Below are 21,597 nucleotides of genomic sequence, written 5' to 3' on the forward strand. Positions count from 1 at the left end.
CAAGATAAACTGAAGGTCTGGAGTTTGAAGAGTGACAATGATAATATAGATTCTCCTAAGAAAAGATGAGAAGCAAATTATCTATGTATATATATCCATCATCCATCGTCAAGCCTTCTACATGGAAATGCTAGAGTTCTGACTGCTTGTGATTAATAACACAGCTCAAACATCACTTTCTTTAAATGCCCTATGTGTAAAAGTGTCACTAATTTATCAACTTATATTCATAACTGAAAAAAATGAGGTGTGCTATATGACAAATTTAAAATATGAACCTACAAGAGTTGCTCAATTTTTCTGAAACTATACTATCTCAGAAAAGATGCAAATTAACTTATTTTTTCTTGTGGTTGTATTTTTGGTTGAAGATACATAACTCCCCAACACAACATATAAACATGTAACAGAAGGAACTATTAGAAAGACCAATTTCAAAAAAAGAGTGCGGTTGCATAATGAAGTACTGCATGGCCTTTTTGTCATCAGCTAAGCCACAAGATAATAACTAAAAAAGATATACTTGTGATATCATTATTATTTTTTTCTTTTCAGCATTCTGCTGAAGAACTCTAATGGTCCTACCAGACATGCAGCAAAAATTATATAAATTTTTGAAAAGTTGAAAAAGAAGGATTTAGGTGTAGGAAGCCCTATACATTATCCTGCACTTAGTGACATCAGAACGAAGCACATGTGTGAACAAAAAGAAGGGTGAATTTCGAAGCTATCACCAAAGGTATGGTCCAAACTTGAATCCTCCAAGTTATGAGCTCCAAGTTCCATAAGTTTGAAAGGAACTAGCTAACACAAATGACTTGATGGAAGGTCATAAGGATGCAAAACATTATTGTTTTGTAGTATCATATACATAAATCGATATGAGACAAGAAGTATAGCTAATTTTCGGATGAATTATTCATTATATACAATGCTTGTGAAGTCATTTGATGTGTTCACCTTTATAAAATATAGAAGAAAGACAATTAAACTACTTGAAAAATTTGTGGAACATATTTGAGAGAATAATGTTCTTTATCAGATTAAATTTTTTGCCATTATTGTTATAAATTTTGCAATCCTAGTTCTTCTATTCAAGGTTTGCAATACCGAATAATTCCGCTCGTATCGAGCGGTATGTACCGGTCCGTCAGCACACCAGTACACAGACCGCCCGCTACCGAGCGGTAGCGTCGATTGAGATTGTTATCGTCGATGATGACCGAGGGAGAAGAAAGAGGGAGTCAACAGTGACCGAGGGAGAAGGTGAAAGAAGAGGCAGAAGGGGAAGAAAGAAATAGGAAAAATAAAAAGAGAACCTGAGATCAGCACCGCTCTCCTTGTCTGCGACGACGTCTCATCTGTGCGCGGGGAGAAGAGTATCGGCATTGTGAGGCGAAGGGAGGCGACGCCTCAGTGAAATTTTTTTTTTTCAAGGCGACGTCACCCAAGGCAGCATCGCAATTTTTCTTTTTTTTCTGCAACGTGGCAAATGTTTCCTTTTTTTCTGCGACATCACAAATTTTTTTTTTCTACAAGGTCGCCCAAGAAGAGAGGCGACGTCGCAAATTTTTTTGTTTTTTTTGCGACGTCGCCTCAATGACATCGCCCCGTGTGGGGAGAAGAGAGGTATACCGAGCGATTTACCTCTTATATATATATATATATATATATATATATATATATATATATATATATATATATATATTGGCAAGGTATATATATATATATTTTTTTTTAAGGCGACGTCGCTGAATTATATATATATATATATATATATATATATATATATATATATATATATATATATATATATATATACCGAGCGAATGTCGAAACGTCGGTACGGTACAAAATTTCAAACCTTGCCGCTTGGTATACAGTAAGTACCATACCATACCGAGCATATCTTGAAATTTCGGTATGGTACGAAATTTCAATCCTTGCTTCTATTGCATTTTTGACACTTTCATTAGTAAAATTATTACAAGCATAAAGATCACATTTATATTGAATTCCTTGAGCAAATCAATGTGTCAATTTTGCATTAGACTAGAACATTTTCAAAAATAATTTATGCAATTTTGGGTACCAAACTTGTGTGGGTCCATGACCTATTCAAACATATCATGTGTCCATACTACAGAATTTACCATGTGCTGACCAAGGGGTGTAGGAGGAAGAGGAAGAGAAATGAAGAAGAGGAGTAGGTAAAGAGAAATGAATCAGTGGTTTTTAAAGTTAAAACTAATTTCTGTCTTAAATTCAAACCATACCGTACCGATGCCTACAGGTTAACAACACTATTTCACAAAATTTCTACCAGGTCCTAAGTTTTTAGCCAGTTTTAACACAAATAAATAAAAGAGAGAGAAGTAAATGGAGGGGACTTAACAAACACAAGATAGCTACAACTTATAGAATCTAACAAGTACAAAATCTATATCATGAGATTAATTTCTAAGTTGCTACCAGACTTTAGATAATTAATCTACAAATTTTCTTGCTGGTTCATTTTTTTCTTGCTATAAATAGCATTTCTTTAGTAAGAAAATAATATATCAAAAATAATAAATATTCATCATTGAAGAAAAATAATCTTTCTATTATTTTCCAGAAAGAATATGCAAAAACATACCATCTCGTTGATTTCAGCTTCAGCAAAAGATTTTCCATCTGCAAGCATAGTCCAGACAACCTTATCGATTCTCATGGAAATTCGCGTAGCATATGATGGGCTTTTGTTCTTTTCTTTCTCCATTAGACGTAGTTGTGCAGCTTTTTGCAAAGCCATCCTCAATGCAGAAGATGCTGTCTTTCTGGACTTCTGTACATTTAATAGCTCTTTCTTCAGTCCTTGCACCTGGTAAAATGATAAATACCGTAGGGTGAAAAGAAAAGAATTAGCTTTGAAACTTTCTATCATGTGGGAGAAGTACCACCAGTTCTGTCAAAAATTCTGTAAGGAGGATGTGCAGGTTTCAGTTATCAACTAGACTGGTACCATGCCAGCATAACAGGCTGTACACCAACCCGTAGATCAACAAAAAGCTAGGGAAGTATACATTCAAGTGCGAGTTCCTGATTGAGCGAACATCATTTTACACTTGAATGGATGTTGTCAGTTAATATCATCCTTGCGGACTAATAAAGGATCTACTTAATGGTAGCCAAAGATATATCAGAAAATAACATAAAAACTTTTAATTCTGGCATCTCATTTGAGCTGAAATCTTACCAGCACTGACTTTCCACCAGTAATCATCCACAAGTCACCACTCTTTTCCTGAGAGCACAGATCAGAATAATAATCTCCCAATAAGGTCCTAATGTCATCAAGTAGAAGCTTCCTCTCTCTTTCTGTTTTTTCAAGGTGGATTTTTGCAAGTTCCACCTCTTCAACGCCATCAGGAACCACCTCGTCAGCTTCTTCCTCAACATCTTCATCATCATCATCAGATGGATAAGAAAGGCTACTTTTACGAGGCCTGGCATGTAGCAAGAGAATAATCAAAATTCAGTAATTTCCTTTCATGTCGAATTCCACTACTATGAACAATATAATCACACTTTCACAACAACCTGAAGAATTTATAAAAGCAAAAGCATAAGAACACATAACAGCATAGACAACTAGAAACATTTAAGGACCTTGGCAGAATACACTAATACAGTAAATTATCCAGTACCACTTATATAATGATTAACTCCAAATAACACGACCTCAAACCAAAAGAATTGGTCATTTCTCACTCTAAATGATAGGCTATGAGAAGAATTTAAAAAAGAAAACTGCAGAAGATACCATGCTCACGTAGTTAAGAGGTCTAGAAAGAAAGATGATTAATGGTAAAGCCATCATACATGTTAATACTCGTGAATGATGCAGAAAGTGTGAAAAGTATAGGAAAACAAAAAAAACAAAAAAGACCATAATAATTTATGCTTTTAATTTTTAACCAACATTTTACAGTAAATTTTGAATAGACAGCTAATTTGGATATATATTAAGATTTTCAAAAATCATGATAAAGACAAGAAAAGATGAATTGATAATAAGAAAGAATCATTTCTGAAAACACAAGTTAAATGAAAACTTGGTTTCTCTAGAACGAACTTCAATGCACCTCCAATCAAGTCCAATCTATAATGTTCAAGTAAAGCGTCTAGTATTTAATTCATGATCTTAAGGAAATAAAATTACATACATGCTGCTTTTGCCTAAAAAAATGGTTCCATTCCAAATCATGATTTTCAACTAATAACCGACTTCACAAAATTTTGCAAAAAGCTGTCAAAGATAATATAACCTTAGCTTAAATTTTTTTAAATACTAAATTTCTTCATTCCAATATTAAATAATATAACTATAATCTTTTGTTGTCTTCTAAGCTTCTTGCTGCAGATACTAATTTTAGAAAAAAATGATTGATTACCAACAACATAATCAAGTTGGACTTTATAATCTAAAGGCATTGCTCTACATATTACCAGCACCATCAGTGCCAACTGGCAGATACCATTGTGCCAAGCCAGCATCTGAAAACAAATTAGAAAAAGAAATATTCATATTTTAAAGAAGATTCAATGAATTGGTTAAAGGATTAAAACTGTACCTTGTTGCCAATCAGGGTTTTGAATACCGGTCCGTATCGACGTAGCGAGCTCTGCTCGATACGGTACGTACCGGTATATACTATCGGTATGTTAGGGCGTACCGATGGTACACCCTAAAATCTTAAAAATACCTTCACCTACCACGCCAGGGCGTACCGATCGGTATGCCTCGATAATGGACAAAATCCGGGGCGGTACCGGTCGGTACACCTCGGTACCGGTCAAAACACTAGTATTGCCTGGTAGAGGATGCTCCACGTACCGGTAACCTCTCGGACCGGTACGTACCACCCATATTGGGCGGTACACAAAAAAATTGAGAACCCTGTTGCTAATGGCATTCTTTCTTATTCAAGACCTATCACTGGGCCTCATATCCCCAGGCATATGTGCTAGTGATAAAAAGTCCATTATTAGTCACCATCATTTCGGGCTATTAAACACGACACCCTGATGATAGAAGATGAGATAGCCGACAAAAATCAAGACAGAGATTAGTGACAACCAAGATTGTGACTATTGTAAAAAGGCCACCCTCATATTCATATTGCTCGAGTCAAATAATGTTTTGACATAAAAAATAGCTTGATCCATTTTTCACCAAAGAAACCTTGTCCACTACAATACATTTGCCCAATCCAAGGTGGCATGCACTGTAACCAAAATTATTATCTGAAATATTCTATTTAGCACAGAGCTCTATGTTAGGGATTGAGCTCACTGATGACCAACTTCACTATGATTGCAAGGACAGTAGTTTTAAACCTTAAGGTCACAACAAACTCACAAGATACCTAGTATTTGAGTTTTTAGGACTTTCAAGCTATTTTGTTCTTAGGTACATTTGATGGTCAGAGTTGTCCGCATCTTTTAATGAAAAAGACATTTAATCTCCTCATAATGTGCAAGTTTAATTGGTTTGGAGATGCATGATCAAATATTTTATGCTTACCTGGATTATTAATTCAAATTATCTACATGTTAAGATAAGAATCTAATATCTTATAGTGTCTGTAAGCCAACAATTCAAATGACATATTAACCATCTCAACTAATATTACCTTGAATCTTCATTAAGAATTCTCTTAATTTTCGAAATTTGTTCTGCAATGTCTAGTATATACCTTCTTGTTCCTTGCATCTTATTCTTATTGGCAATAGCTATACCAGACCATCTCAAGTTATAGCTCAATCTTTAACTTCAATTGCTATGTCATCAATTTCTGTTGGTAAAGATAGCAAGTGCATCATCATATTGACAATTGTAAATTGCATCATATATCACAATTTACCAACCAATACCACAACTGTCTAATACCTACCAGTATGAGTGTACAAACAATCAGTATTGAAACATTAATAGTCCTTAGTTTTTTTTATTGGTGTATCAAAGCATAACATATAAGTATAAAATAGAATCTCACCATCCTTGGTCTCCATGATGATGACCTGAAAAAGCTTCTAACTTTTCCTCTACACTCCACATAGCTCCTCACATGGCCACATTGTGCCTTGCAGCACTAACAGAAGGCATGTTGTCTTTTTGTCATGTAATTCTGTCCAGTCCCTAGCAAAATGGCCGTGCTAGGTGACACAGCATGGAATGCAACATTTTGATAGCCAACCAGCACCAATACTGTCACTAGAACTTACGTCCTTGTGCACATGTATCACCCGATGCCCTGTTGGCACATACTTCACTAATGTAAAATTAGTTTGTCGGATTAAGAAGTAGATAGTAGCCCCTTAAAAATATTTTTCCTTCTTATTAGTTGCCAAACTGATTTTGTCTTTGATAAGCCATCCATTCAAATTTTAAAGGACCAATTTGATCCAAGATACATGGAGCCAACTTATGTTTCTTCTCATACTAATTGAGAAGCCATCTTTGAATAAACCTGACACTTTTGGGTGCACATTGTGGTTTCATGATGTCATTAGAGAGGACTTCTTTAGGAATGTGGTCTCTTCCTCCTTTCTCCCTTTTTCTCTCTCATCTCTCCCATTTCATGGTTTTCTATTCAATTTTTGCAGATTAATCCATGACAACATGATTGTGGACATCATCAAGTCAATAGAAAAATGGCCCATTTAGTATTTTGATAGTTATCCCTTTTCAAGCTTTAGCATCCATATCATTCTACAGTCTTATATGTGTTGCTAACAAGAGGTTGATTCAATAATCAATATATAGTGTAAAGTATAAACACAGTAAAAGCAACCAAGTAATTAGCCTGAAAAATGAGAAGCACAATGAGATTAGGCTTTAGAATGGTGCTTTGGGCATGCATCAAGTTGTTCCATGTAAGGTTTAAGATAGACTTTTAATTAGCTTTTTCTTCTTGAAGCCTTCAAAATGAGGCAGTAAATCTTTAAGGTCAGTTGAACAACACTCTAAGTGAGCTTTCAAAAGTGGGGATTGCTGGATATTAGATGCAATGCTGTTTCAAGTGCTTGTGTCTCTCCAAGTTCTATCCATCATCAAATTTATCAGTTCTTGCTAGTCGTGCTCCAAATCTGACATTAGCTACAAACAAGGTTGAAAAATCTTACAATTCATCTGTTGCTTCTGCAATTCTAAGAAAATGTGAAAAAGCAACACCTCAAACTGAGAAACCAGATCCTAAGCAAATAATGCTTTAGTATTCCCATGTAAGGTTTGCTAACATATTTAATCCATAAGTCTTCAAATTAATCAATTTAAAGTAAATTATTTGATTAAAAAATTTGAACAGTCAAAAAGCAACCAGCAGAAAAATAGAAAGGTCAATTTTTTGATGAATTAAAAAGTTAAATAAAAAGTTCAGAGCGTTACTTTGGAGGCCTGGCAAAAAGAAGATTGCTCAGAACATCCAGCATGACCTGAAACTGGCGTGAAGTCATTGTTGCGGTAATATTAGAAGAGTTGAAGGAGAGTTCTTTAAGCGGCTTCACCTGGATTCCCAATGTCAAGAAGTAAAGCACATGTTTTACAAATTGCAAGCAATAGTTCCCTAAAATTAGTAGCCAGAAAATTTTCAAATGACACATAATAAGGATGATCAATATTCTCATGTACAATTATTTTGGATAATGCTCGATATTGTCATATCTTACTTTCAGATCTGCAGTTCCACCCTTGTGCCTAGTATAGCGAAAGTACATCTCACAAGGCATAAATACCCTTTCCAGTAAAGCACCAGTTCTTTTCACTTTTGGTGAGCTTCGCAGAATCTTAGGTAGCCACTGAAGTCCAGCACCTGGATCAACATCTGTTGGTGCAACATGAGCCTGAACATGTTCAAGCATCACAGAATACTCAGCTCGCTTCCAAGTCATTTCAGGCTGAGATTCTGGAATTTTTACATTGCTAGTTCCAAGGGCTTGTTTGATCATTTCATATCCAACATGAAGAACTGAATGAAATGAACGAGATAAGACACGGCCACTGGCAGCAGCAAGAAGAAATCTACCCTGGAAATCAAGAACCAGAGTGAAGAACATATGCAATTCATTACAAAAGGCACACATTTGTTTATTGCCTTGTCTTGATTATTAATAACTGGAAAAAAAAGGAGAATATTGCTCCTAGAATGAGAATAAAACAGTAAATGTCTCTATGAGTCTGATTCGTAAAACACCCACAGTTAAAAATGTAGATTTTATAAGTCATCTATGAGCATGAATTATAGGCTAATAATTATAAAATAAAGTAACTGACACATACAAAAGGTTACTACCAAGGTAATAAAGTTTGAGCTGAAGACATAAAAGACTAAGAAAGGAAAAAAGGTGGCAGTCATAGTAATCTAGAGGCAGCATAGTTGAAAAAAGGAGAGAAGAATTATTTGACTTGGTCTTGACATGAAAAAGAATCATAATTGCACATGTAAAGGGGTTGAAAAATATCAAATTGTTAATACCACAAAACAATAGGACACTAAGTACATGGCATTATGGCTATTATTGCAGTCATATAGATAAAATTTGAATGTCAAATAAAATACTAAGAAAAAAAGTTTACTATTAGGAATTATTTAGGATTAGCCAACTTGATGTTAGGAAAATATGGCAAGAGGGCAAACTATTAGGAGAAAAAGTTCAATAAACTGACCTATACCACTCGGGATCATAGAATAAAATAATAAAAGAACAAAATCAATCGTATTGAACTAGCAACGAGCTATCTTTTGAACTGGTAAATACTGGTTAGTAAGTACCAGTCCAATTGGTGTTTAAGTCAACATCCCATTATTCCATAAGTTTTTAAAAATTTCATACACACACACACATATATATGGTTTGTCTTACCGATCCATACCGATGTACCGACAAGCTACAGGTATAGCACGTACCAAGTTGTACCAAGTCATACCGAACATACAAACACATGGTACATGGGATGTATTGATGTATTGCCCATATCAGTCTCCTATTAGACTAGTACATATTGTCCGTACCGAGTGGTACACCATGGTACAACGAACTATGTAAATGTACATATATATGTATATATATATACATGTATATATATATATATATATATATACATGTATATATATAGACATATATATATATGTGTGTGTGTGTGTGTATATACATATATATGTATATATATATATATATATATGTATTTATATATAAAGTTATATCTTTTAAAATTTTTGGATACAATCCTTGATAGAATCCTTTGTTGATCTCATGGTAAAATTGCCTCAACATATCTATCGTACAAGGTTGTGAAAGGCAACCATCAGATGCAATTTAGTTTCTTTATCTTCCTAATTTTGTTTGAAGAAACTGCAGTAATACGAGGAATGTTGAATTTCCCATTGGAGGCTTATATTGTTCATCAGATGCAATTTAGTTTCTTACGATGCATTAGTCTGGTGGAAAATTAACATTCTAGGAAGATGGATCAGGAAATATGTCGAGCTATGCAAGAGTGTTAAGCCTTCATTTGTAGCTTTCTATCTACTATTTGTGGGACCTTTTCTCCCCTACTTCTTTCTCTGCTACTCTCATCTCTTTCACTTTTCATTTTTTTCTGTCATACTGCTTATTTCACAACCTTAATAAAATAAGATCATACCCTCGGCCTGTCTTTACCAATTAAGAAAAGAGCATATCAAATGCAAATCAATAGGACTGTTAAGTTACAGCAATTTCAATCTGCATTGGTTTCTGGATTTGGAAAGCTCTTCCATTTGTATTAATTGCAAAAGAAGAAAAAGAACATATCAAATGCAACTTTATGGGGCTAAAGCAATTTCAATCAGCTTAAATTTTTGGATTTGGAAACCTCTTTTATATGTATTTATTATTAAAGAAGCCTCTCACGTGGAGCAACTTGTTTTCAACTTCTAACAAAAATCAAAACACATCATGCTCAACAAAATTAAGAATCTAAGATTACTATTGTCCTGTTTAAACTACGATATCTTTCTCAAAGCATTAGATGGATCAATCAATTTAGTCATCTACCAGGAATGACAAATAGAAGCATAAAGCATTATACACTATCAAATATGTTTGTATGAGAGATCCGAAGACATTAAAAGGAAGTTGCATATTCATTCGAAGTTTGTAACTAACCCTGAAAGGCATGTGTACAACTATGATAATGAATAAGTTTGGACATGCATGTAATATAAGCACTGAAAACTTGCCTTACGTATTAGCAATAATCCAACTAATATTAGATATGATTATCTAACAAGAATTATCATGTTGTTCGTTAGTGTGCATATTGAACATTAAGCAGCATGATCGGTAAATAAAGGATGACATACAAGGTGCCCACAGAGAATCTTGTATGCCTACCCAGCCCAGAAGTATTGATCCATACAAATATTTGAGAATCGATGAGCAACACAAACACAAATAATCAAAAAAGGGTGGTGTGTACATTCTGTCAGAGATTCTAAGCAATGTATTGTGCTTCACATTAGCAGCCTTGCATGCTAGTTTGACAACGTACAGGACGCCAAAAACGGGCCAATGTAGGCGTGGATCTACCAAGACTACCGAAACGACCATTCAAAAATCATGCTTGAAAGGATTATCGCAATAGATTCACTTCCACTTAAGTGAATCAATAGGCCTATATCTTGTTGGTAATATAAGAGGGACTGTCCACGTGTTGTGCCCAAATATCTTAAGAATACCAGTTGCACCAAAGAAAACTAGGCTACTCAGTGGAATAAGTGCACTACTAAGATTTTGCCAAAGATGGCATGGGATGAGCTTCTTAACTGAAGAAGCATGTTAGAAAAGAATGTCCCACAGATCCTGCTAGAGTAAGCAGGCATATATCTTGTTGGCAGTAGAGTAAGTGTGTGTATGTGTACTGTGATCAAGTTTCTTAAAAATCCTTGTTGCACATAGGAGAATGTGACCATGTACTATGTCCAAGTACTGGCAAATACTTGGGTACATCCATTATTAATATGACAGGACATGAGGTGAAACAATGTCAACCATCACTACCTAGGTTAACTGTAGTCCCTAACAAACAATATCATCACATGAGCATACAAGGAAAGGGAAAGGGAGGGAAGAAAGGAGGGACAGGAAAAAGGGAGCAATAGGAGGAATGAGGAAGAGAATGCAGAGGAGCAGAAGAGAAGGTGGAGGAGACAGCTGCAGAAGAAGAGTGGTGAAGCAGTGAGGCAGGGACGATGAGACGAGGCGGCAACCGTGGGTGAGGTGATGTTAATGAGGCATCTATGATGAGGCAGTGGAGCAACGACGCTGGTGAGGCAGTGGAGAAGTGATGGCAAAGTGGTGGAACTACGAGAAAATGGAAAGGAGGGAGCAATGACAAGAGAGAAAGGGAGAGAGAGAAGAAAGGAGGGAAAAATGAAGAGAAAATAATAAACAAAGAGCTGTCAGCAATAAAATAAGAAAAATTGAGTACCAGGTAGTATCCTTACCATCAGATTCTCTGATTTTATTCATTAAAACTGGGCGGCAAAACCAGTTTGAAAGGTTTAACAGGTGGTAATCCCTATTTTGGAGCGGATTGGGTATCCTTCATTTCGGTTTTGTAGGGTTACTGGACAGTGACCCTGTTTCAGATTGAACAGAGCGAAATCACACAGTCCGCATCTTATGTTTCAGAATACTGGTATGTATAGACTGATCCAATGGCTTTGTAGTACCTTGCTGATACCATAAGAGGCATTCTTTATCCTAACTAGTGATTGAGTTGCACAAAAAGTAATAACAGATATTGGTCACTGGCTTATCAAAGATACGGGTCATGGTCTCATGGATGCATGTTGCTCAAAGAAAAACAATTAGCTTCCGACATCAAGAATGCCATCAGACAAGGAATGCTAGCTAATTGTATTCTTCCTCTTCTTTGGCATGTGGGAGGGCATATCACACCCACTCTCATTTAAGGTAGATACGTATAATCCAATTCTATGACCCATTCAACAAAAGCAAACTCAAGAATACCATTAATTCTATTGCAATCTATAAATAAAATCTTGACAATCTCAGCCCAATTACAGAAGCTGAAGGCATTAATCATAAATATTCTAACCAATGATTAATTTCTCGAACTATCACCAAGTATGATCCAACCAAATCAAATAAGAAAAAAAGGACCACTGTTGACATGCAAACCAGAAAAAAAAATCAACAGATATAGTAACATATACTGTAGAGTATGCTATTAATGCTTGAAAGAAAATCATAAACAGGCCAATTTATGTTTCCAAAATTAAAACAGAATTCCACAAGCTGGTGTTTCAACACACATGGCATAGTTTACTCACATTAGCTTCTTCAGAGTGCAAGTTGAATTGAGGTTGAATGACATTAACCATAAAGTTGCGTTTACCCTTCTCCTCCGAGTCATCAATGTGTCCATGCTTTACTGGTGGATATTCATTCCAAATAATTAGAAAACCATAAACACTTAATAGAAAGAAAAGATCTATAGGAAAAAAACAGTAAATATTGCAGATAACTTTGGCAAAATAGAAGCTCTCAATTTAATCTAAAGTCAGAGATGGCATCACAAACATGTCAACAAGACAGTGAGTTTTCACATAAAATGGAAGGTAAAGTTGCAGAGTATGCATAGATCAGTAAAAATTAACTGGCTATGGAACTTATTAATTTCATTGTTCCCATGTTTAAAGTGGTTGCTCAAAGAGTAAAAAAGTTCAATTACTCTACTCTAATAAACTCACCAACTATATCAGATTGTAAGCATTCAATTTTAGTAGAAGAAGATGCTGATGGATTTGGGTCCAAAATCTCGATTTGTTTGGAAGGAGAATCAGCTAAATGTGTTGCAGAACTGGAGGAGATTAAGTTATCACTGGGAGAAACCTCAGATTCATCCAACTTCTGTTGTTCTTCAGTCAACTTCCTCTGAGCATACTGTCGAGATGGAGAAGGTTTTGGAGGTTCAAAAGCCTTTGATATTCCACCTACCCAAGACCAGACAGCATCTCTGTTTTCTAGTGTCCATAGGAGTTTAAGGCCATATACGAATATCCGTTGGCAATTGTCAGCTATTACAACATTAAATCCATCATCATCACTAGGATCTGATCGTGTGTGATCACTCTCACTACCATTTTCAAACTCAGACCTAACATAGGTCATCTCAAGATTCTTTCTTCCAGCTTCTTGCCATGCCAATAGCCTTGCAGGATCAGCCTTAGGAGCTTGTCTTCGTATTGTGAAGTAATCAGAATATAAAAGAAAACCATCATCCCGACTTCTCTCTGCACAATTATGTTGATAACTGCATTTGTCATTGACTTTACCTGTCGTTACAGTATGCAAAGCTCTCTTATTTGTTTGGATATCCTGAACTGCAGATGAACTACAATCTCTATTCAGATATGCCTTCAGCATATGAAGGTCAAGACCTCGGTAAACAAGATCAAGTGGATCCCGCTTGCAGTCAAAGGTATATCGCTGCTTTCCTCTACTATAATATAATTCATATTTCAATTTTGACATTCTAAAAGTTAAACCAATTGCAGGATCATCATCACCCAAAGGCATATGTTTGATGCAAGTAGGTGTAGCATCAAGACGAAGGAAAAACTCAGTCATAACCTTGTCTAATGACAAGTTTCCAGATCGTGCAGCTCTAGGAATTCCAAAACGTGGCCATCTGGAGAAAGAACGTAATTTGTAAGGAGGGTTGTAATTTAAGTTCCACCATTTGAATACCCACACTAGGTCATGGGCTCCAAGATTCATAAGTGGAAAATCAACAGTCTCTAACTTCTGTGATGTATCATAGATGGCTTGATCCAGTATCAGACTATCTCCAAATCCAGACGTAGCATTTCCATCTAGCAGAAATGGTCTTAGAGAAAAGTTCCACTTTAAAGAAAGAGAAGTTGAACGAAATGGATCATATACTTTCATCCGAGGTTCACGTTCGTTGGGGAGTGCATGTAAATAATGATTCAGAGGAGTTCCAGACTCGCATTCCCAGTCCAAGATCACCTCAAGAGAGAAAGCAGGGGAGTAAATAAATGGTCTAGAGACACTACGAGGAAGTTTCAAACTGCAACTTTTCAACAAACTCTCTAAACTGCTTATATAAATTCTAAACTCCTTTGCAGAAACAAGAACATGCCCATCAGTTTGCTGGATCTCCATGTAATCAGAAACAATCTGAAGTTTGTCCAACTCCTCATAGGGATTAGTTGTTGCAAGCAAGTTCCATCTAGTCTCATTAAAATTCAAAACAATCTTCCCATGGATGTAGTATCTCATATCATCCCACCATGGCAAGCTACGTTCTCTTTTAGGTGGCTGAGACTCCGGAACAAAATTTGTAGCATGTGGTGCATTTGAAGAATTTCGACCATTTGAATTGGAACTCTGGTTTCTGATGCTAAGATTAGCCCTGCGCAGGGCTACAGTAAATGCATAGCTAATATCAGCAAAAGCTGGCTCATAACCCACACCGAAAGAAATTTCGCCTTTCTGAAAATATATAGGCAAGTCAGAGTACATTTTCATTGGTGGAGTTGTGCCACTGGCTGAACGGAGCATACACACTCTTCGCCATCTACCAACGAATACATCTTGATGTATCTGAGGTTGAAAACAAGTTGCCTATAACCAAAGAGAGAAGAATAATATTATCATCATCATGTAACTATAAAATGCTACACAGCAGCTCATATAATAAAGATGACAAACTAATTCCAAGTTTGAAAATAAATCCTTCCCACAACAACTAAATGGACAGCCCAGTGCCTGAGGCTTCCATTAATGCAAGGTCTTGGAGGTCAATGCCTTACACCTGTAGGCAGAGAAGCTGTTTCCATCAGTTACCCAGGTCATAAAGGAGCACCATCACTGTGGTGCCAAGGCTTGCTAGCATCCTTAATATTGCTCTTGAATGACCCAATTTTAACCACAAACAATGCAATATGAGATATTGTACAGGATAATAACAAAAAATGGCTTGCACAATAGAGCATTTGAGCTTACCAATTTTAAATTTTTTTTCACAGTAATGTGGGCTAGAAGTGCATAGAAACATATATATCTTTCCTTCGTAAGGAGGAGAAATATTCACTTTCATAGAGTATAAGAAACTATAAAAGACGTTATTTATAAAATGTCATCTAGATTCTCAGCCGGCAAAGGAGACAACAAATTATGTAGCAATGAGCATGAAAAGAGATGAGCATAACTCCAGCAGTACAAAGCTACCAATAATTTCCAAGTTCATATTTCTATTTTGTTCAAATTATATAATGAACATGAAAAGCTTCCTAATGCCAGGCAATTTCAACAGAAACTTACCTAAAATGTTGTCACATGAGTCGCAAGAAAAGTATTTGTAATAGTAAAAAATATCAGAAGCCTATTGACTACTGGATAATAGTAATAAAAATCAGAATCCTATTGACCGCAGGTAGCTGCAGTAATGATATAACTTCAAGTGATCAATTTTAAAAAGAAAATAACATCTTAAGCTAATGAAGCAAACTGATATAAATTTAGAACTAGTATCGACTCACATAAGAAGCCTTCAGATAAGTGGCATCAACTACAAGGGATCTTATGTGCTACCTACCTATACTTTTTCTCTTACATAATAGACAACAAGATACAAACTACTGGACTTGAACCTTTGACGCTTTAGACCAGCCTTTCACGCTCAATTAAGATCAAGTGAAGTATTATGAAATTGCCAAATTACTTCTCCTAATCTCTGTACATTGGTCCTTGCCCAGAAACTAGGAGAAAGAAGTATATTTCCACATAACATACCTAAACAAACAATATATGTTCACCATTTCACGTAACTAAACAAACAAGATAAGTTCACCATTTCACCAAATAGACATCTTCTTTTGCAATCAAGACAGATTTGTGAATGCCCAAGGCTAGAGGTGGAAAACGAAAACACATGCGAATCCAGGGACAATTTTAAAAACTGAAAAGGATAGATTAATAGCATTCTAGTTTGATGGAATAAAACTAACTTATAAAATACACATCAATGATCAAGGATGATCAATCCAGCAAAAGTCCAAGTTCAGCCAGCACAAAGGCTCAAGCCCAATCTTAATTTGAGTTGGAATTGAATCAAGAAGACTTCACTGATTAGAAGTCCCCTGCGTGGGACCAAGAGTTGGAATCCGATTCAGAGTTTTCCAATTAGAAGTCTAGAAGTCTCCTACGTGGGACTAAGAGTTGGACTCCGATTGAGAGTCCTCAAGTTAGGAATCTTTCTCCTCTATAACTATAAGGGGGTTGACAGCCCTAAAAAGGAGGGAAAGGAGAGAGAGGAGACAGCAAGGGAGAAGCCTCAAGAAGCCAAGCTTGCATGCTCAAGAAGTCCCTTTGCAATTACATAACTAGGTATTCCTTTTTCAAGAAGTAATCTAGATCCTTAGTCTCTTTCAATTTTTTCTTCTTCCTCGTCAATCCTCCCACAAAGGGTAAATCTGCTCAAAGGAAGGATTCAATCATCAAATCCTTTCCCCAAAACAAATCAAACCAAGCAAATTGCACCATATAAGATTATATGTCAAGTTGATCAGTGACCTTTTAGTTTTAGTTGGTTGCATACTTTAACCAGTTGCCACCTGAGTAAATTTGTGCATAATGCATATGAGCAAAAAGCATGCACATGGTTGAAGTGGCTCTCACTTGATATATTCAAACAGCATTGGGTACACCTCACCTTGCCAAAGCATGTAGGTGAGAAAGGTGCACGCTAGTGATAAAATAAATATCCTACATGTACAATGAAATTATGAAATATATATTATGTGCCCTCTAGAAAATAAAAAAATAGAAAAAAAAACCCCTTTGACTAGGATCAAATAGGCTTAAGGAAATCAAGTTTTCTCTTAAAAAAGAACACACATGCCATTAAGAGGGAAAGTGATTATCATGCACAAGGGTGAGTGAAGCCTGCCAATGGAAGAAAAAAATAAAAAGTTAAAATCAGGGTTTTTAATTTCGAATAATACCGTACGGTATGGACGGTACGTACCGGTCCGACAGCATACCGATATATCGAACGGTAACGGTCGAAATTTCAACCATTACCACCTGGCATAGCTTGGTAACGGTCGATTTCGATCATTACCACTCGGCACAACTCGGTAACGGTCGATTTCGACTGTTACCGATCTGTAACAGTGCTCCAACGATTTCTCATGGGTTTTTAAACTCATCTTCTCCCCTATTTCACTCTCACACTCTTAAACTATCTCAAACTCATTTTTTCTCATATTTATATTCTCCTAAACTCTACAAAGCAATGATTTATGAATTGACAAATTCAAATAATTTTTCTCTAGATATTTCAATATTACAAAAGAGCAATCTATAACAGACCGAAATATAAACCTTGCACAAGGCTATTCCTCAAAGTCCAAAAAAGATATATGATACTATTTTTACCTAATTTATATTGGTTTTACTAAACTTATACTATTACTATATTTATTTCTAACTTATAAACCCTATCCTAATTTTTTTTTTATTTTCATGTATTTTCGAAGGATTTTACGCCTAAATTAGGTGTACTGCTCGGTACATAGTACGATCTTGTTAGAAGATCCTCCCCATCTCTCAGCTCTGGTACTGCTCGAAACTTCGGTACAATACGAAATTTCAATCCTTGGTTAAAAGATCCTCCCCATCTCTCAACTAATATGAGCCCTCCTTTTTTTTCTCTTCCCAGTTGCTAATATGATCTTGTTAGAAATTTCTATCTTGATTTCACACCTACACCATCTCATTTAACCCAAATCCACCTCTCCTCTTTGTGCCTCCCTAACTCAAGAGGGACATGGCTCTCCTCTAACTTGATCCATTTTTCTCCTTGGCTCCTACCTGAACTCCATATATCTCCACTATTACAAGGTCAAGGCTTCTGAAATCCCAGCAACAATAAGGAGATGATGGATTTGTGCATCATTAGAAAAAAAAAAAAAAGGAATTGTTTGGTTCTCAAAGAAATATCTGCAAAAGATGGTCAACCGTGGCCAGATTAACTGTTGAGATTTTTTGCCCTTTGAAGTGGATGGCAGACAGATTTTTTTCCCTTTTACCTAGAGAAGTTCTAAGAGGTCACAGATGAATGAAAAAGATAGATAAAGATATAATGTAGACTGCTACAAATGTACTCAGCAGAGAGAAGGTGTTTAGTGTGATTATGTTTAGGGAAGCTGTTAGTACAACAAGCACAGTTAAAAGGAACATATGATGAACACAATAAATATAATGACCAAGAAGCAAGTAAAAAATGAGTTGAGCTCAACCTGTTGAGCAAACACAACACGTCCCTTACATTTCCCAGCAGTGGCAGAAAAGAGAGGCAAAGTATAATCTCTTAGTTGGGCAACCAAAGATCCAGCATTTACATCAACCTCTCTTCCATAGAGACGGGAGAATGGTATATCATTATCTGAGCAGACAGGATCAATCTTCTTTATAAATTGGACCATTCCAGGATCACCACCTTCAATTCTGGTCAAAGTTACATCCAAGTCTGTAGCACAAAGTGATAGAAGTGAAGTTCTACGACTACTTGGTCTGAAACCAGCTTGGAAGCCTCTGTGACACGCGCCAGATCCTTCTGCATGTACTATCTTCTGACATGCCAGATAGTAAGATTTAAATGCCTTCTTATGTATGTCTTCTTGTAATCTTTCAATGGATGAAACATCATTTAAATCAATCTCGACTCCATTATGAACTATTCTTCTTTCAGAATTGAGATCACTCTGATCACTATTCCCCACAATTTTGCTAACAGAAGAGAGAATTTCATCAAGAAACTTCATCCGCACAGCTGACTCACAAACTTCATTTCTTATCAAATGATAATGCTCATCAAGCCAGCCTTGTATTGGTTCTTCTTCAATTTCTGCTGTGAGTTTACGTATGACAAATCGGACAGATCCAAGTTTTTCTGATCTGATCTTTGTTGTCTTTGACTTATCCTTCTTAACAGGGGAAATGTGACTGGTTTTAGAAGCAGTAATAAGCTTCAAGCCCCGGAACATATCCTCGACAGCATCCTCTATAGCACGTAACTGTAACCGATAAGGCATACAAATATGTACATCAAGTCCTTGAATAACCCAATCCCTTGTGATCACAGGTTGTGTCTTTGTATCATATATGTTACTTGGTGGAACTGGGATACATGAGATTTGCATGCGGCTGCTTTTAAAAACCCTAGCGCTATTAAAACTAAGCATAAGACCTTCAAGTAAAACACCTATCCTGGCATTCTCTGAAAAAATAGACTGCACATGGATCACTGTTTCCACGCCATCTGCAACTTCAGCAGACACTCTTAACATCTCAATATCAACAGCAAAAATTGCCTCCCTTTTTTTAGGTTGTTTTTCAGCTCGTACTTGGTTTTTTGTAGCCATTTTTTCTCTTTCCATCTCTTTCAAAGTATCAGTTGACAACTTTACATCGTTGTCATAGTGTTGGAGCTTGCTATTTTGCAACAGGCATCTAACACGAGTAAAAATTTCATATAGTGCTAAGTGTGCATCAGGTTCCCATCTGGCAGTAATATCAGTTACACTAAATAGGGAACAGACAGCAACATCAGTAAGCCCACCAGTTCGCCGCACAAACTTTGCATTTTGCATATCAAACAGTGAAACCTTATTACCAGGTTCATGGTCTTCAGTAAATTCCATATGGAAAGATCTAGCTCTCTCTAATTCCACCTGGGTTGATTCCTTTTCTCTATTCACACATAAACTGAAATGGAAGATGTCCAGAGATGTAGAGAATTTGAGAATCTTGCTCTTATTTGTTAACATTGAAATAATGCTTGCTCTCCGTGGTGTCCCATCAGCAGACACATTTATTAGTACTTCACCACCATGCGAACCAAAATTCACACGCTTTGGGTCAGCAACAATGGTGTCATCAACATTCACCTCACCATGATAACTTATAGAACATTTTTCAAGATTTAGTTTAAATATTGGTGCTCCTTTGGCTGAATTTTTGCCCAAGTGTCCTACATTATACTCTGTAGCTCTTTTACTAGAAGATGAAAAGGACTTAATCAGGCTCCTAAAGGACATTAAATTGTATACAAGAGACTCAACATGCTGAAAGCCAAAATTTATTCCCATACCACTTATATCAACAGAAAATACCAACATCCACCTACTTAGATCTTGCTTTTCTTTAGATTCAATTTCCTTTTGTCCCCAGTCTAGACTCAGCCGTGCAATGTGCACTAAGGAGCCTGAATTAGTATCCACTCCAAACACATTTTCCTTTATACACTCTTGGTATTCATCTTCCATGTGCAAATGTACTTCACCAAGTTCCATATGTATCTGAATCCCCTTACTTGCTATGTTGTTTGCAAACAGATGTGATGACTGTGAGCAACCCTGCGTCATGAATGAATGGTAAAAAAAAGCATATTAAAGATAAAACTTATAAGAGGTAGGATAACAAGCAATTCAAACAGAAAGCCTGCCCTTGTGCCAGATGACACTAACCAAAAAAATGGCCTAGTCATACACAAGCACAGGTTGATATGGCAAGTGCTAATACCATTTCAGAACAAAACATTTCAACCTAGCTAAAACGACATGATTGGGTTACAATCCTACTTAAACAAACATCATTCCAAAGCACATGGCATGATATCATGCTGTGCTACTTGTTGCCGCATTACAGTGCCAGCTTCCATGGGCTAAACTTGGCCAAGGTGCATATTGGCACATCGGCACATATTGACATACATGATTTTTCCAACCTTTCACCAAGTCACATATTGGCCCAGATTGACAAACAAGATTATTCCAACCTGTGCCACCTGCCAATCGTCACAACAAACCTTGCTCCCAACAACTTGGGCACTATGTAGCAATCAAAACTGACAGCCGAGATAAAAAATAAAGGAAAGAAAGTAGAAATCTAATAGAATATTATAAGGAAAACAAGGTAATGACATGGAACAAAATTATAAGAACTTATCATAATTCATAAGTAAATATGATAGAACTTTCAAGCAACATATAGAAAATACTACAATATGAAAAGATATATATCTAACATTAATCAATGTTCATACAAATAGGTATGATAAGTTACTATTGCCATCCCAAATTGATGGGACTGCCCTGTCCCCATTTTTTACTTAAAAATACCTCATTGGGTCTCTTTTGAGATGTAAAAAAGGGCTAACAAACCCTCTTTTCACTAATAGCAGCCAAGGTTTGCAACTTCGTATACCGGTAATGTACCGGTCATAGCTCAGATCGATAAAGTACCAGTTCGAACATATGCACCAACCTATATACCGAGTCAGTACACTAGTACATACTGAGTTTTGAAATAAGTGTAGAAAATTTTGGAAAGACAGAAAAAAGCAACATCCTGATAAAGAGTCTATACAGTCCATTGAACGATGCCAGTCCTCTACTAGATGGTACAAGCTCTGTATGGGAATATCAGGCAGTATAAATACCAACTTTACCA

The 21,597-nt window shown here is 36.2% G+C and overlaps 1 protein-coding gene across 2 annotated transcripts in view; it reads right to left on the reverse strand.

The window, feature by feature from the left end:
- Window positions 1-21,597, reverse strand: part of LOC135584963 (protein SABRE-like) — a 72,657-nt gene that overhangs the window by 14,647 nt on the left and 36,413 nt on the right. For both annotated transcript variants that reach the window (XM_065113403.1, XM_065113404.1), the window contains 7 exons: window positions 18,384-20,501; window positions 12,804-14,703; window positions 12,384-12,484; window positions 7,714-8,070; window positions 7,433-7,551; window positions 3,239-3,488; window positions 2,639-2,863 (listed from right to left, as the gene is read on the reverse strand). In XM_065113403.1, the coding sequence (XP_064969475.1) occupies window positions 2,639-2,863; window positions 3,239-3,488; window positions 7,433-7,551; window positions 7,714-8,070; window positions 12,384-12,484; window positions 12,804-14,703; window positions 18,384-20,501 (5,070 nt within the window). The remainder of the gene's footprint in view (window positions 1-2,638; window positions 2,864-3,238; window positions 3,489-7,432; window positions 7,552-7,713; window positions 8,071-12,383; window positions 12,485-12,803; window positions 14,704-18,383; window positions 20,502-21,597) is intronic.

Source organism: Musa acuminata, chromosome BXJ2-6 (genome assembly GCF_036884655.1).
Source record: "Musa acuminata AAA Group cultivar baxijiao chromosome BXJ2-6, Cavendish_Baxijiao_AAA, whole genome shotgun sequence".
Taxonomy (NCBI): Eukaryota; Viridiplantae; Streptophyta; class Magnoliopsida; order Zingiberales; family Musaceae; genus Musa; species Musa acuminata.